Source organism: Prunus dulcis, unplaced genomic scaffold (genome assembly GCF_902201215.1).
Source record: "Prunus dulcis unplaced genomic scaffold, ALMONDv2, whole genome shotgun sequence".
NCBI classification, from domain to species: domain Eukaryota; kingdom Viridiplantae; phylum Streptophyta; class Magnoliopsida; order Rosales; family Rosaceae; genus Prunus; species Prunus dulcis.
Window position 1 is genome coordinate 39,904 of NW_023010084.1, and position 15,108 is coordinate 55,011.

Sequence of the window (15,108 nt, forward strand, 5' to 3'; positions counted from 1 at the left end):
CGTCATCAAAATTGGCGGAGTTATGAATGGAGATAACAGTAAGGGCAAAGTAGAACACAAAACCATGATCAAGAGAGTTAAGTAGGCCACTTTAGCTTTCGGAAGGCAAAGTGAGATTTGACTAAAGTTTCAAGGGACACTACAGTAAATAAGCCTAATTAATAAGGGTTTTTATCACAAATAGTCCATGAAATTTGCCAAATTATCACCTTTAGTCCTTTATATTTTTTTTCTGACATTATTGTTCCTTTATATTACTTCTCTTACGCATCAAAATTGTCTTGCAGTTAGATTTAATCAAAAATTATGTTAGATTGCTAATATGGAATTTAAGTAGATCCCACATCTGCAATGAAATTGTGACACGTGGATTAACGAAATAATTATTTTTTAAAAAAGTTTAAAATTCATAGAAAATTAGAAAATTAGGAACGAAAAAGAAAAAAGAAAAAAGAAAAAAAATTAAAAGACTGCAACCTTCCGCCTCCCTCTCTCTCTCCCTCCGCCTCTGCTCTCTCTCCATCCCTCTCTCTCTTTGCTCTCTCTTTTCCCTCTCTCTTTGCTCTCAGCCTTATGCCTGGGTACAGAAAACCCACCGCCATTGTTAGCATCCGATTGGGTCATAATGGCGGCTCGGAGGTGTTTGACAAAGAAGACACTCTACTTCTAGCCATACCTCACAAGCTCTCATCCCAATCCTTGTAGCTTTGGGGTTTCTTCCCATTTCAGCTGGGATTGAATTCGATTCCCACGCTGATCCATTTGACCCCTTTGAGCATTTTCGCTGATGTTGTTGATCTTGGAGCTATGGGGGTTGTGATGGTGGAGGATGTTATAATTTTTCTGCAAAGTAGGCCAGCTCTGCATGCTTTTGGAGACTGCTCTGTTTCTTCTATGGCCTTGTGTTGTTGTGGCTTTCATTGCTTTATGGTATGAATCATTTGGAGCTCTTGGTTGTTTTGCTTTTGGTGAAAAGACCAAAGACATAATCACCGCCAATTTTGGGCAAAGCTTGGTGAGCACTCTAGTGCAAATAGATCATTTTTAATTTTCTATGAATTTTAAACTATTTAAAAATAATTATTATTTATTTAAGTGAATGGGTAAATGAAATATTGAAGCAAATGTTCTCAAGGCTTATTGCTTGTATGCCTTCATGTTCTGGCCTTTTTCTATTTAACCTGTGTTTCATACGGACGAGGTAAATGAAATATTGAAGCAAAGATTGCTAATCGGAATCACAATTGCAATGGCAATGTCAGTGGAAATCGGAGGAGGGACGTTATCAGAGATATATCAGAGCGCCAAGAAGCTGTTGCTAAGAACAAGAGATGGCCTTGAGAAGCTGGAGAGATTGGAGAATGCAGGCGGCATCGACTCCCCGGACCTCTCCACGTCTGTCAAAAGAGACATTTCTCAGATCCAGTCCCTCTGCTCCGAGATGGACCGCCTCTGGCGATCTGTTGGCGCCAAATCTCAACGCGATCTCTGGAAAAGGTTGGTGTGTTGATTTTCTCTTCATTGATCCCTTGAACCGTGATTTGGGTTTGTCATTTTGCATTTAATTATAGCTGGACTTGGTTCTTTTGTTCATTAATTCCTTGAGCCTTGCATTGGTGTTGTGTCATTTTTGTATATTATAATTGTACTTGGAATAGTTTTTTTTTTTCCTCATCAATTCGTTGAGCATTGAGGTGGGGTTTTCTCATTTTTGTGTATTGTGGTTGTAATTGTAATTGGGTTTCTTTAACTGGATCATATTTTGCTTCTTGTAATGCAGAAAAGTAGAACAAATAGTGGAAGAGGCTCAGTCTTTGAAAGAAAGTCTGGATAAGTATAATTTGAGGAATCAGAAGAGGGCCCAAGAAGCCAGAGAGAGAGCAGAGTTGCTTGGAAGAGCTGTATGCAATTTTCAACCCATTTACTTTTTGTTCACTGCCTCATTTTGATGTATGCCTTTTGTTTTATATGCCGTTGTCTAATGATGTAGAATGGGGAGGGTGCTCATGTTTTGAGAATCTTCGATGATGAGGCACAAGCAAGGGCGTCAGTTCATAGTTCTTCTCACATGCTTGAAGAAGCCAGTGCTACTGGGGAAAGTATTCTCAGGAAATATGCAGAACAAAGGGATTGGCTAAAGGTATCACCCATATTTGTGTTAACTGTATGCACCTCACTTTGCACCAACTATTGAAACAAAAGGGATAGTGAAATTGCGAATTTTCTGTTGAAATAGTTAAAACATTCATTAATAAGCTTACAGTTAATGGTAGCTCTTCTTTGGTATTGTGCACAAGGAGTAATTACTCAGGTTTTATACCAAATTCGAATTACTACGATAGGAAAATTGTGGACTGTAAGAAAATTGGTTGAGTTCAGGTTTGAGATTTTAATGTTTTCAACAGTCGAAAGGTAGGATATGATTCATAACTAGGGCAATCCTTTTAGATGAGCATATCTGATGCAGGAAAAGAGAGAGAATAGCGAGGAAGTAGAGAGAGTAGGGAACTAAAACAATGATCAAATTAGGATAACCGAAACCAATATTTTTAATCTCTCAATGCATAACAGAAGTCTATCAGTCACCAACTATCATAAATACCCTGCAACTAAGTTCTACATGAAACACACACTGAAAACTACAATCTTACCACTCATCCATACAGAGAAAATACTTTGATATAATATAGCACTTACCTGGTTGTAGGATTAAAGATATGATGTATTGTAACCAAGAGACCTCAAGTGGCTTGACCTTGAGCCCTCTGATACATTGATGATTATTGGAATCGTCAATTGCCCCAAAATAAAATTGAAAAAGAACTCAACAATACTGTGTGTGATATACCAAGAGAATTCCAGTGGCTTAACTCACTGACCTCGGGCACTTTGCTGTATTGATGATGGTTGGAATCCTTGATTGCCTTATATAGAATTGAACAAGATCTAAAAAACATATATATATATATATATATTTCTTCCGTTGGATTTTTAATCTTCTATCTTTCCATTTAGAATTAATTTTGTAGCAATTGGAAGTCATTGGAAATTGATATGGGTAAAAAGAAAAAGAAATCGAAAAAGCCAATAGCTATAGAATTTGTTTGATACATAACAGTTAGTGATGCATTACATGTTATTGCTACTAATGCTTGTTGAAATGATGGTGAATCCTCTGTTGACTTGTTTCAGAGAGCACAACGAAAAGGACTGGATGTCCTGAACACAGTGGGTCTCTCTAACTCTGTATTGAAGCTCATTGAGAGGCGGAACCGTGTTGATCAGTCGATCAAGTATGCAGGCATGGTTCTGACAGTTGTCATTGTTGTGTATCTCATATGGAGGTGGAGGTGATGATCTATGCTTGACAGCCTATTTTGTTTCTATTGTATTTTGGTCTCCCTTTTGAACGAGGCTGACGAGCTTGTACAAGGGCATCTTTTAGAAGACGAACTTGTGTAAATATGAATTTTACGCCCAGTGGTGGTATATCTTTTATTTCGTTATTTTGTTTTGACATGGATGGTTTAAATCTTGAGTCTGAGGCAGCTGTTTGTTAGGACAAGCTATTATGTAATTTGTGGACCCGCAGTCGCATATGTTAAAAGTCACTTGTCTCTCTCAACAGCATACACCACTGTATATATGGTTGTTCGGTTGAAGATGAAGTTGAAATATACATCTTACGTTTCAATTGCAAAAATGATGTTCTGTGCATTGTGTAGATTTTGTCCGTGTATGGTTGTCAAATTCAAATGGACACAAACTTTTTATTTATTATTTTTGGTAATAGTCTATGTAGCCGTACTTTCGTTTCATTAGATGAGGTCTTAAATTCGAATCCCTTGAATTAACAAGTCCTGAATTGAAGCGTGGCAGCTATCTTAGATTGGATTTCTTTTATGCATTAATTCTGGTCGGGCTTTCATAGATTTGATGATAACACACAATATGATAATAACCCACAATATAAGAATGGCATAAAGAGGAAGGGTTAGGTAAATTCAAATTATGTTATATAATTAAGGGAAAATTGTAGAGAGAATTGGAAAGTAGAGAGACAATAGAATTTGTGTCAATCAACTTTTATATCAATTCTGGTAAGACCTCTTTATTTATAGGCTTACAGTGATAAGAAGACATTAACAACTCATAAATTACAAGCCCATAACTATGGTATTTAATGTATAGGTTACATAGAATTACAAGGGGTGAATGCTAAGAGGTATGATGTTCATCCACCAACTCATGTATTTACAACACTCCCCCTTGGATGTCCACCATACAATTGACATAGTTGCCTCATTGAAAACTTTGCTCGAAAAACCCAATGGGACAAAACCTAAGCAAAGTGAAAAAGAGTACAACATTCTTATGGATCATTGATATGGTGTTGGACGCGCTTATGCTGACTCGTTAAAACCTTGATAGGAAAAACCCGGTGGGACAAAAACCTAGTCAAAGGGAAAAGAGTACAGCGCACATATGTCATATATGTAAAAAATTGTTGAATCCTCCCCTTGATGAATTACTCCCCTTGATGACGACAAACTTGAATTATTTGAAGGTACAACACAAATGATATTGATATCTCATTTTCCTCATGCTGAGCAAGCTTTGGTAATGCTTTATATAAAAATTTCTTCAATATCATCATTGGAGGATGTATGTTTGTCATTCTTTTGAATCCCTGTTGAGGTTAGAGTAATACCAAAAATATCTAGACTATTTTCAAAAATCTTTCACATTAACAATTCTTAAAATAACATCATATTTTATAGTATCATCAAAATAATAATATAAGCAAACTCATAAGTTACCGTTACGAGGATAAGAGTATAAAATTGCATGATGTAATAAGTTATTCATATAAATTTTGGTATACTATGCTAGCATGTCATAGGCTCTTTAAGAGACCTAAATGTTCTGATAACATCTTTAAAAATTTGAATATGTTGCAACAATATTGAACTTGAATTCGAATTCATAACTCAATCAATATACTCACTTTAGGCAATTAGATCATTTTCATTTCATGAAAATTGAGTATAGACATTGAGCTTCAGGCTCCTTAACTTCTTAGAGAGTTTATTTCAATAATTTATATAATGTATGACATTTTACATCTCTCAGAATTTATTCCTATGTATTCTTCAAAAGATTGCTTCTGGCGATATGCTTAACTGATTTTCATATAAATGCAAGTCTCCATAAATATAGAGTGAACATGCTTCGTAAGAAGAAACATGGCTGGATCTACATAATATACTAGGAGAATATCATAAAAATTTCATGTCTTTACATGGACACATTTTGCCATATCAAGTGATTTTATTTCACTTCATCACAAACACCAATTTGTAACCTATACAATTTCATATCTTTTGGTGTTTGAACTCTAGGTCCGTTTCTTCACGTTTTCCAATAATATCAATTTTACTGGACTGTCTCTTTTAGTTTGGCCAATCTTTCTTTATATTGTCGACAATCATAATAAAACGTGGATCAATATCATCATAGCCCTTTATAACTTTAGTATGTACTATATATAAATAGTATCATTCATGATCATCAATTTATAAACCCACATTTCTCTTTATGCATGCATAAGCTATAGACATTTTCATAGTCACTGGGTACCCATGCCTCTTAAGAGCTTTCATTGTTTTTTAATGGACTTATGTCTTCTTATAAGACTGTATCTCTTCCGAGATTAAATATATAGGAAATGTGGATATTTCATAAAGTATTATATTATTTGGGCTGCATGGACCTTTTAATATAGTCTCGTCTTCAATAAAACTAATTGTGGACTACTTAGGCACACAACTAGATAAATCATTTGCCATCACTTTAGATTGCCTAATTAGGACATCAACATTTTGATGTGATTTGTCACTTCAGCTGTGTTTTTAAATGCTTCTAGCATTTGACTTGTAATATTCTAGATTGCGGCTTCTTTTCTACTTACTTTTATATTAGGTGACACAAAATTTTGATGAAACAATAATGAATGCATTTCATAGCAATTCATGTCGTTCTTGAGGAACAACCTTTTCTCCCCATAAGGATGGGAAATTGATCTCATCAAAATAATGCTATTTCATTGGAGTGGTAAGTGTTGTCCTTCAGGGACCAAAAATAAATAATATAAAGATGATAACGTGAAGCAAAATCTCCAGGTTCCCTCAATATATAGTGTAACATAAATACCATGGTCTCCAAAACTATTCAATCAAAAAATAAAATTTTTACATCATAAAGTACTACAGATCAAAGAACTTTTGGTTCTTATCATAAAATGAGTTCATATAAAGCAAATTATAATTAATATGCTTCTGGCACGAGACCATAAGTATCGGTCATGTTTGTTCATAATTTCAACATTAACTCCTTTGGGTGTATGTATGAAGCTATGTAAGTTTCTTATGTAACTTAGTAATATCAAACATTGTAAGTATATAATTTGACCTGTCAATAGCTTTTGGTCAGGTTTGCAGAACTTAATATGACATTAACCAAAATGAGTCGTAATTAAACTCAAAAATAATTTTCAACTCAAATAGTTGTGTGTGTTGTTTCACTAACAATAAATATCATAATTCTTGAAGGCTTTATCAAACAAGACCCTCCCTTTATACTATTTAACTTCAAAAATATTTTACTTCCGGGATAATGTGTAAGTGACATTTTTTTTTTTCTTCTGAAAATGATATAGACCTTACATTCACTTCAGGGAATTATGTAATGCTTATATTTCTTCAGGAAATAATAGATCCAATCATATGAAATTCGTGGATGCATAATAAAGACTTTTTATTTACCAACAATTGAAACACATCATATTTTTCATATTGCTACTGCTGGAGCATCTGTGACATGAAAGGATAAATTTATTCCTTTATGCTCTTCCACATTACAATCCTACTTGGATCTCTATTTTCTTTCTTATTCATATATATAAGCAAGGACATTTAAATAAATATCCACTTTTAGGATCCATGAAAAATAGAACAAAAAAACATAAAAACAAAAAATTCATTGAACTTCTGGTTCATATAATATACTTAAAATATTCTTTGTGGACTTAAAATTTCAAAATCCATAACTTCTGGTTTGGAGATAACTACCGGTTTAGAATACAAATTAAATACCCAAAACTTCAGGTTTTGATTAAAATGTTTAATCAAAACTTCAGGTTTTGAATTAAGTGTGTCATTGCAAATAGTTAAGATTTTTATAATCTCAAATTAAATTTTGTATTTCAAATATGTATAATGAAACTTCTAATTTCAATTAATTACGTAACATGAAAATTTTGGTCCATATAAGACATAAATAAATAATTCACAAAGACAATAAAGAAGTACTAATTTTTTTTATAACAAACTTACAATAATAATAACACCGAGTTCTAATAATAAAAATAAAAATGATAAAATATGAAACATAAAATAGAAGGTTATAAGATAAATTGAATATATCGAACGGTTCAAAGATAAATTTAATTTATAGAATTACATGTTCTAATATGAAGATATTCATAAATTGCTATTATAAACAGACAATTTAAAAAGTTTCTAACTTCAAGTTTTAAAGTGTAGAACTTCGGATTCTAGAGAGTCATATAAATAAAACTTCTGGCTATAGACTAAATTTGATCTTGAACATCTCAAAAAGATCACATAAAAGTATTGATTTTAAGGAAAAATATGTTCAAAACTAAATAAGGCTTATTATCACAAAACGTCCCTAAGGTTTACGAAACTATCAGATTGCATCCTTAATGTTTTTTTGTGTCATTTATGGTCCTCAAGGTTAGTATGTGCAATCACAAATGGTCCCTGACGTTAGGTTCTGTCAAAAACTCTGTTAGTTTGCTGACGTGGCATACATATATATCACAAAACATCCCTGAGGTTTACACACTTATCACAAATGGTCCTTACGAATTTTTTTTTTAAAAATTTAAAATTCATAAAGTTTTGGTTTTCTTTCTAAAATTATTTATAAATGAAAAAACAATTTATAGAAGGATTTTAATCTTGAGGACCATTTATGAACCCTAAACCTTTAGTTTTTTTTTTCATTTTTAAATTTTATGAATTTTAAATTATTTTTTAAAAACTTCATTAGTTTGTTGATGTGGCATATATATATGAAGCCCACATCTACAATAATATAGTGTCACATGTATTTAAAATTTAATATATATTTTAAAATTATTATAATTCATAAAATTTTAAAAAGAAAACAAAAATTTTATGAATTTTAAATTTAAAAAATTAAAAAATTTCGTAAGGACCATTTGTGATAGGTGTGGGAACCTCAAGGATGTTTTGTGACGTATATATATGCCACGTCAGCAAACTAACGGAGTTTTTGACGGAACCTAACGGCAGGGACCATTTGTGATCATGCATGCTAACTTTGAGGACCACGAATGACAAAAAAAAACATTAAGGATGCAATCTGATAGTTTCGCAAACTTTAGGGACGTTTTGTGATAATAAGCCACTAAATAATGAATCAAAGGTCTTTCAAGCTCAATTTGATAGCAATATAATAAACATGATAATTGAAGAACTTCGGGTTCTAATTAGATTGTGTGATATAGAACTACAGGTTCTAATCAAATATAAGAATAATCAAAACTAGGAAGCAATGAACTTGAAAGTTACAATCTTTTGATTTCATTGTGGAAAACATGATAAAGACAAAAGAAAAAAATAACGTTTGATTCTGAACTTCAGGTTCAATTAACATTGTATATATGTTATGACAGGACCCGACCCAATTTCCACTTTGGAATTCGACCCAAGTCCTGTGCGTGTCCGACACCTGACAATGTCTGGCACAAATGACCTTTTTACCCTTCTTGTCTCAAATTCTTTTTAACTTCCCTTAGACTTCTGCCGAAATTTCGGCAAAGTCTCCCCTGTATTTTGACTAATCCCAAAAATTTTCACCTGTTAAACAACCCATAAATTCACACCAACTGCCAGAATATTCCAAATAACAGATCTCCACTCCAGTTTTCCAACTTCAACTATATATATCCGAGCATTTTCTAAGTTTCAGGGTTCCAACTACAAAACTTTACCTTACGTGGTGATGCGGAAGCTTTGAATGGCCCGGTGGTGGATCCCGTGTATTTCTATGGCCTGGGGGCGAAAAACAGGTTGAAAATGTGAGTGGACCAAACATAAGATTTATGAAAACAGTTAAAAATCATAATAACCCCCATAGTAAAAATAACTTGATAAGTAAGGCTAAAGTTCACCTGTGTTTAATATAAGGTATTCATTCGAATATATATATAATCGTATGTATGTAGCTTCGTAAAACTGAACAATTATATGAAGATATAAAATGCGTAAATATCAAAGAAATTGGTTTGAAATAGCTGAAAACCATAACTGAATAAAAGAGCTTAAAATCCTTGGAAAATACCACCTATTTGTACCCCTGTCATATCCGTCAATTCCCCTGGCAGGTCTCGGGCGCCACGCAGTCTACCCGAGTCGCAAACTGGCAGAATTAGGGGACTATGATCAGCCTGATCTGCCGGCAGGTTCCTCGAGGACACTAAGTCAGCTCGAGTCGCTCTGGCAGGATGCAGGGGACCGTAGTCAGCCTGATCCGCAATCCTGGCAGGTCTCGGGGACACAGAGTCAGCCGAGCCGCAATCCTGGCAGGTCTCGGGACACCAAGTCTGCCGAGCCGCAAATCCTGGCACTCACGGTCCGAGCGTCCCCGAAACTCGTGAGGCAAAGTCAAGTGCACTGACTGAACTATAATCAGACTGGATGTCCATAGACATCGGTCCGACTCTGGGTAATCACCATAAAGAAACGGGTACATGGTGGTCTAATTAAAAAATCTGATAACTTTCTGAAATCTGATAAGTCTGAACTAACTTCTACCTTTGTATTAAAATCTTCAAGTCTGCTGCTCAACCAATATTATAAAATAAAGATGTTTCACAATGCTAATCACGCTTCGAAAATATGCAATATCACTTATTCAAGATCAAATACTGAAATTATTCAAATAAACTCATTTATGAAAACTTATTTATATAAATCAATATAAATCACTTATGAAATCTTATTTATAGAAATTATCTATACAACTGATTTAAATAAAGTCTTTATGAAAGAAAGTCCACTCACAGATGGTCCGAGCTAATTTGACCCTTCGAAGGTTTCTCCTGCAGGTCGACTGGACCTCTGATGCCTGATTATCCATGAATAATAAATCAATAAACTGCTGAATAAAAGAATTAAATTAAACACCCTGCCCTCGGCTCCTAGAAATACGTGCACTCAAAACCAAGTTACTCCTGAACCCACATTAGCTTTTTAGATAGTTAGAACGGTCTTAAGAGACCCGAAGCCTTACTAAGCGATAACTGCCAGATCGGCCGATCCGGGACCCCGTGGTCCACGATCTCCGATGGCCAATCTGGGCTCCCCTGAAGGTTCCTTACAGAGGAGGAACCATGTTCTGCGAGTTTGGTCCGAAACGGACGGTCGGATTAGCCAAAATCGCGTTATCACTTAAAATCCAAACCCTAGAACCAGGGTTCGCGATTTCGGAGTATCCGGGACTCCGATTCGCGATCCGTCAAATCCTACGCGATTCTGGAATGACGTAGACCGACATATCCAAAATTCAGCGCGATCCAATGATTTAACGACACTGCACCCACGGATCGCGCGATATGGAAAATCCGTTCGGGGCTCAAACGGACTCCGAATCTAGATCCGCGAAATCCTACGTGCTCGTGACGGCACGAGGACCTCAAAACTGCACAGAATTACATCACTACCCTCGCCCACGCTCCCCAGCACGCGCGGGCAGCTTTGGGTGTCCAAAGCAATTTCGGGTGGCCGAAAAATCTCGGAACCAAGACTCCAAACTCCTACCCTAGGTGAAACACCCCATTTGGAGTCACTTTTGTTCTTGGACAACCCCCAAAAAGTGACCAGAAACAGTAGTTTCGAAGGGCCGAAGTTTCGGCCAAACTTCAAGTCGAAAATCGAACCTCTTAGAGCTAAAATCGATCGAAGCCCATATACCCATCAGCTAGAGAACGAAAAATAGCTGAGAAACCATACCTTACTCAATCGATTTGGTTGAGAAACGAAGGAGAACGAGCTCCCAAAAATTTTCAGAAAAACTGTCGGACCCGGCCTGTTTCGTGACAGTTTCCGGCTACTACAGTAGCGGATGGAGGCTGAGGAGGGACAGGGCTGATAGAGGGAAGTGAGATGGTTCGTTTGGGACCGGTATTGCCTGAAACGGTGGCCTGAGTTGGGAGAAATCACTGTCTGAAGTTGGCTGGTCGAGATGGTTCGAGAGAGAAGAAAGCTGGGTTTATAAAACTGAACTTCAAAATATTTACGGTTCTGCCACTGAAACTCTTTTGACCAAAACTCCTTCGTTACAACTCTGATTCGGGTCTACTCCGTGTCTACGGACTCGTTTAGCCGTGCTCTACGCAACATTGTAATCGAAATTACCAAATTCTTTCCCGATCAAAAAGTCAACTTTTTTTCTATTAAATAATGCGAGGGTAAAATTGTCTTTTTGCTAAAAGATATTTTCCTTACTTTTTTAGATATCTTCTTTCTTTTTAGATGTTTTGTTTTGGGTTCTTACATGTTATGCCAGATTGAATAATATATATATTTTTCTTTTCAATCGATAAAAATAAATTTAAATCGGAGATCCAGATAATGAGCTTGAGGTTTAGATCTTTGTGTGGATTCAAAGCCTCCAATTCATTTGTTCTTCAATTGAAGCATTGAATGTGTGGTTTTTTTCTTCAAAGGTTTAGAGAAATTTATGGAAAATAAGAAAGATGTAAGGGTCATGCTTTGGTCATCATCGTTGCCTCTCTTAACATTCTTTTGATGTAATTAATTGCACCAGTTATTTTTGAACTATAATAAAGCAAGTACGTACAGTATTGTGTATGTCAAATTCTCAAAGTTGGAACTAACAAATTCGTTATTCTTAATTTGGGGTGGATTTCGATTTCTTGTTCTTTGCTTTCCTTATTTTAATTTTAGCATTTAAAATAGATGACATGGCATGTGACTTGAAAAGCCAAGCTATCAGCCACATCAGTTTGTGAAAAAAAGTTGGTATATAAGTTGGTATCTGTAACATTATTGTTTTGTAATCGCTAATTCAATGATAATAAGGTTGTACCAATAACTTTCGATCTATTTCAATACTTACCAATATTAAACCAACTTTTTTAGTTGAAGTTTGTGGTTTTTGGTGTTTTTGTAGATTCATGTCTTGAGCGGCTTTGGAGCAAACTTCACTCTCTTGCGAGTTATCCATGATGATGATGTGAGAGCAATTTTAATGGTCATCTGTCCCATCCCCACTTTCTATCATAGCAGTGCACCATACTATCTTACCAAACTATGTTCTAAAGATAGTCTGTTTTCTGGCAACATAGTCCGTTTTGAGATCCCATAGATGTCGAACCTCTTGAACAACTTCCAATTAATGATTTAGAGGTCACTCGGGCTAGCCCGAATTTGTCTCAGACGCTTACGAAGAAGGCAAAGTCCTCGCTCACTCTGCGGCTAAACCTGAAGCAAGCCTGAAGCAGTGTGGCTTCTTGTTCACCCGTTTCATATTTGTTCCTGTGATGGTAGGGTAAAGTTTCCCATTGTCTCGAAAACCATTGACTGGTCAACAAGTCAACTTTCTTTTGTGTGCGAGCGTGCCATTGCTAGTAATGAAAATCCTAGCAGACTTCTTAAAAATAGATAACTTGCTCCCCAAGTTACTGATTTCTAAACAAACGATTGTGAATTTGGGTGAGGATTATCTCCAAAGTAAGTTCTTTTCTTGCCTCAGACTAGTGAGGACTTCAAAACTTTTCACAGTACAAAACTGGAAGTTCTGACCAGAATAAATGATAAGAAAGTGAACTATTTTAGGCAGAACTGCCTTTTACAAAGCTCAAAACAGGGAAGACCAACTCTAAAAAAGACAAAAGAGGGTTGGACTTCAATCTCTGCCTGGATAGATGCTTCTGAGAGGGCTGGACTGGGTATATCTAAGCTGGATTGGACTGTCAACACCTTCAACCGTCAAGTTTCAACTATAAATCGATACCAACGTTCGAGTTTGGTAGAGCTTTAATTTTTTTCAAGCCTTGGAAGGATTTTGGCACGGGCAGAATTGGAGCCTCTTCAGTCTGAAAGGGGTAGAAGTGGCTGGATTTGCTAATTTACTGAGCTGGGGCTACACTGTAGTACCTATTTTGCTTGATTAGGGCTCTCTATAAATTTGTTGAGGTTTTCATATTTGTAAAACCCAAAATCTGCTTGATTTGGCTTACGCTGAACCAAATTTGTAACGAGAGAAATCTCGCTTTGAATGACTATTTATCTAAAACTGAACTGGAGTTAGAGATTCTGGATTATAGTTGACTTGTGGCTCAATGAGCTTTTGGTTGCTTAAGTGTTTTGAAGGCTTTTGAGATCAAGTGATCATTTTGAGTTTTTGTTTTTGATTGATTTTTTGGCTGTCCCTTGATCTGTTCACCTCCTCTCATATTTATAGAACATGCTGGAGTGGGGCTTCTAATCTTTTAATAATGGACGGCAAATTTTCCAAAAAAAAGATCTTTTATTTTAAATGCAAAGAAAAAGGGAAGTTATCTGTTCTGACAGAGAAGAACCATCAGTAGTCAGTTTCATAGAGATCTTTTCCTTGCTTTTCTGAAAGAAAAACCAGCCCTTCTTTGTTCTCTGTTTGTTCTTGGTAAAGAGAAAGAACATAATCTGACGTGATGGTTAGTTTGCTTTTCTTGTTTGAACAACTCCCTTGCTTCCCACTTATCTTTTGAGATCGTAGTTTGCTTATCTCTTGGAAAGATCACTGGCTCTGATGCAGAATTATATAGAAAGGGATTCTGATCTTTTAGCTGTAGAATTTCAAAGAAATCTTTCTGTAATGATCTGCCTTCATTAATTCCCTATCAACTTCTCTTGTGACTAGTTGAAATTGTTGACTTTTACAAACTTAGGTGGTCACGTGGATTTCTTTGTGATTCAAGGCTGAGTGTGCCAATTTTGCCCAAAGTGGTATTTTGACCCTTTTTTACATCTTGGGTAGAAAGCTAGCAGTTTTGATAAAACAGATTTGTGTTTCTTCAATTTTGAGTCTTTTTGGTAAAAAATCTGATTTGGGCTTGGGCTGATTTCTTTTCTTTGTTTCCAAAGCCCAATTTTATTCTTATGGGCTAACAGATGTTGGGCTGGGCCGTCTTGATTTCGGGCTTTCGATTCTAATTTAAACGAAAAGTCCAAACTGCTTGGGTCCTGAGGTTGCTTTTGGTTATGGGCCTCCAGTGCTAGGCTGGGCGTGCAAATTTTTGGCCCAATCATAAGGAGAATGCTGGTGGCTGTCCCAAATTGACATGGGCTTTTTGATTTTGGACTGGGTGTGCCAAATTAGGCCCAAACACTTCTATACCTCCATTGAGGTCAGACCTCTCCATTTACCCGTTGTTTGTTGGACCCGATTTCGTAGACAAGTGTCTGTCTGCCACTTCACAAAGGAACTCTGCCCTCTCGTCACGCTTGCCTACAACCCGTTTTCTATCCCTCCAGCACTTAGTGGAAGAAGAGGGATCAAGTCATGCAATCTCCTATCTAATCCTTGCTCCCACAGTCAGTCCTTGGTTGATCCCCAGGTTCTGGTTCTACCTCATCTAATAATAGAAGTACCTCTGCAAGGACTCCATCTCAACATCAATTCACATTTGATGGCTATTTTACTTTAACATTTTCATTAACATCTTCTGCTTGTAGACAAACAGAAAGCAGAAAGAGAGCCCAAGGTGCAAGATTGAAATATCGGCTGATACACCGATATAACGGTATTTTCAACTGTCGACACCGATATTGAGGGGTAAGGCCATATCTTCCCCTGTATCGACGATATACCCCCAATAAGTGCAATATCCCCGTATTTTCCGATACCCATAACATAACCCAAAAAAAATTCAGAAGTTTTGAAGGCAATTGAAGCAAATTGAAACCCAAAAATAGCTAATCCTATTTTTAT

The 15,108-nt window shown here is 36.0% G+C and overlaps 1 protein-coding gene across 2 annotated transcripts; it reads left to right on the forward strand.

Annotated features, from left to right (window-relative positions):
• Positions 1-494: 494 nt before the first annotated feature.
• On the forward strand, positions 495-3,679 carry LOC117612831 (membrin-11-like). Of its 2 annotated transcripts, none has more exons than XM_034341471.1 (5): positions 495-1,015; positions 1,220-1,497; positions 1,781-1,901; positions 1,991-2,140; positions 3,193-3,679. In XM_034341471.1, exons 1-5 carry the CDS (start codon positions 866-868, stop codon positions 3,352-3,354), a joined length of 861 nt encoding a protein of 286 aa, XP_034197362.1. In that variant the 5' UTR covers positions 495-865; the 3' UTR covers positions 3,355-3,679. The 2 variants fall into 2 exon arrangements, with proteins under 2 accessions (XP_034197362.1, XP_034197363.1); XM_034341472.1 differs by having other exon boundaries at positions 911-1,015; positions 1,225-1,497.
• The last annotated feature ends 11,429 nt before the right edge of the window (positions 3,680-15,108 follow it).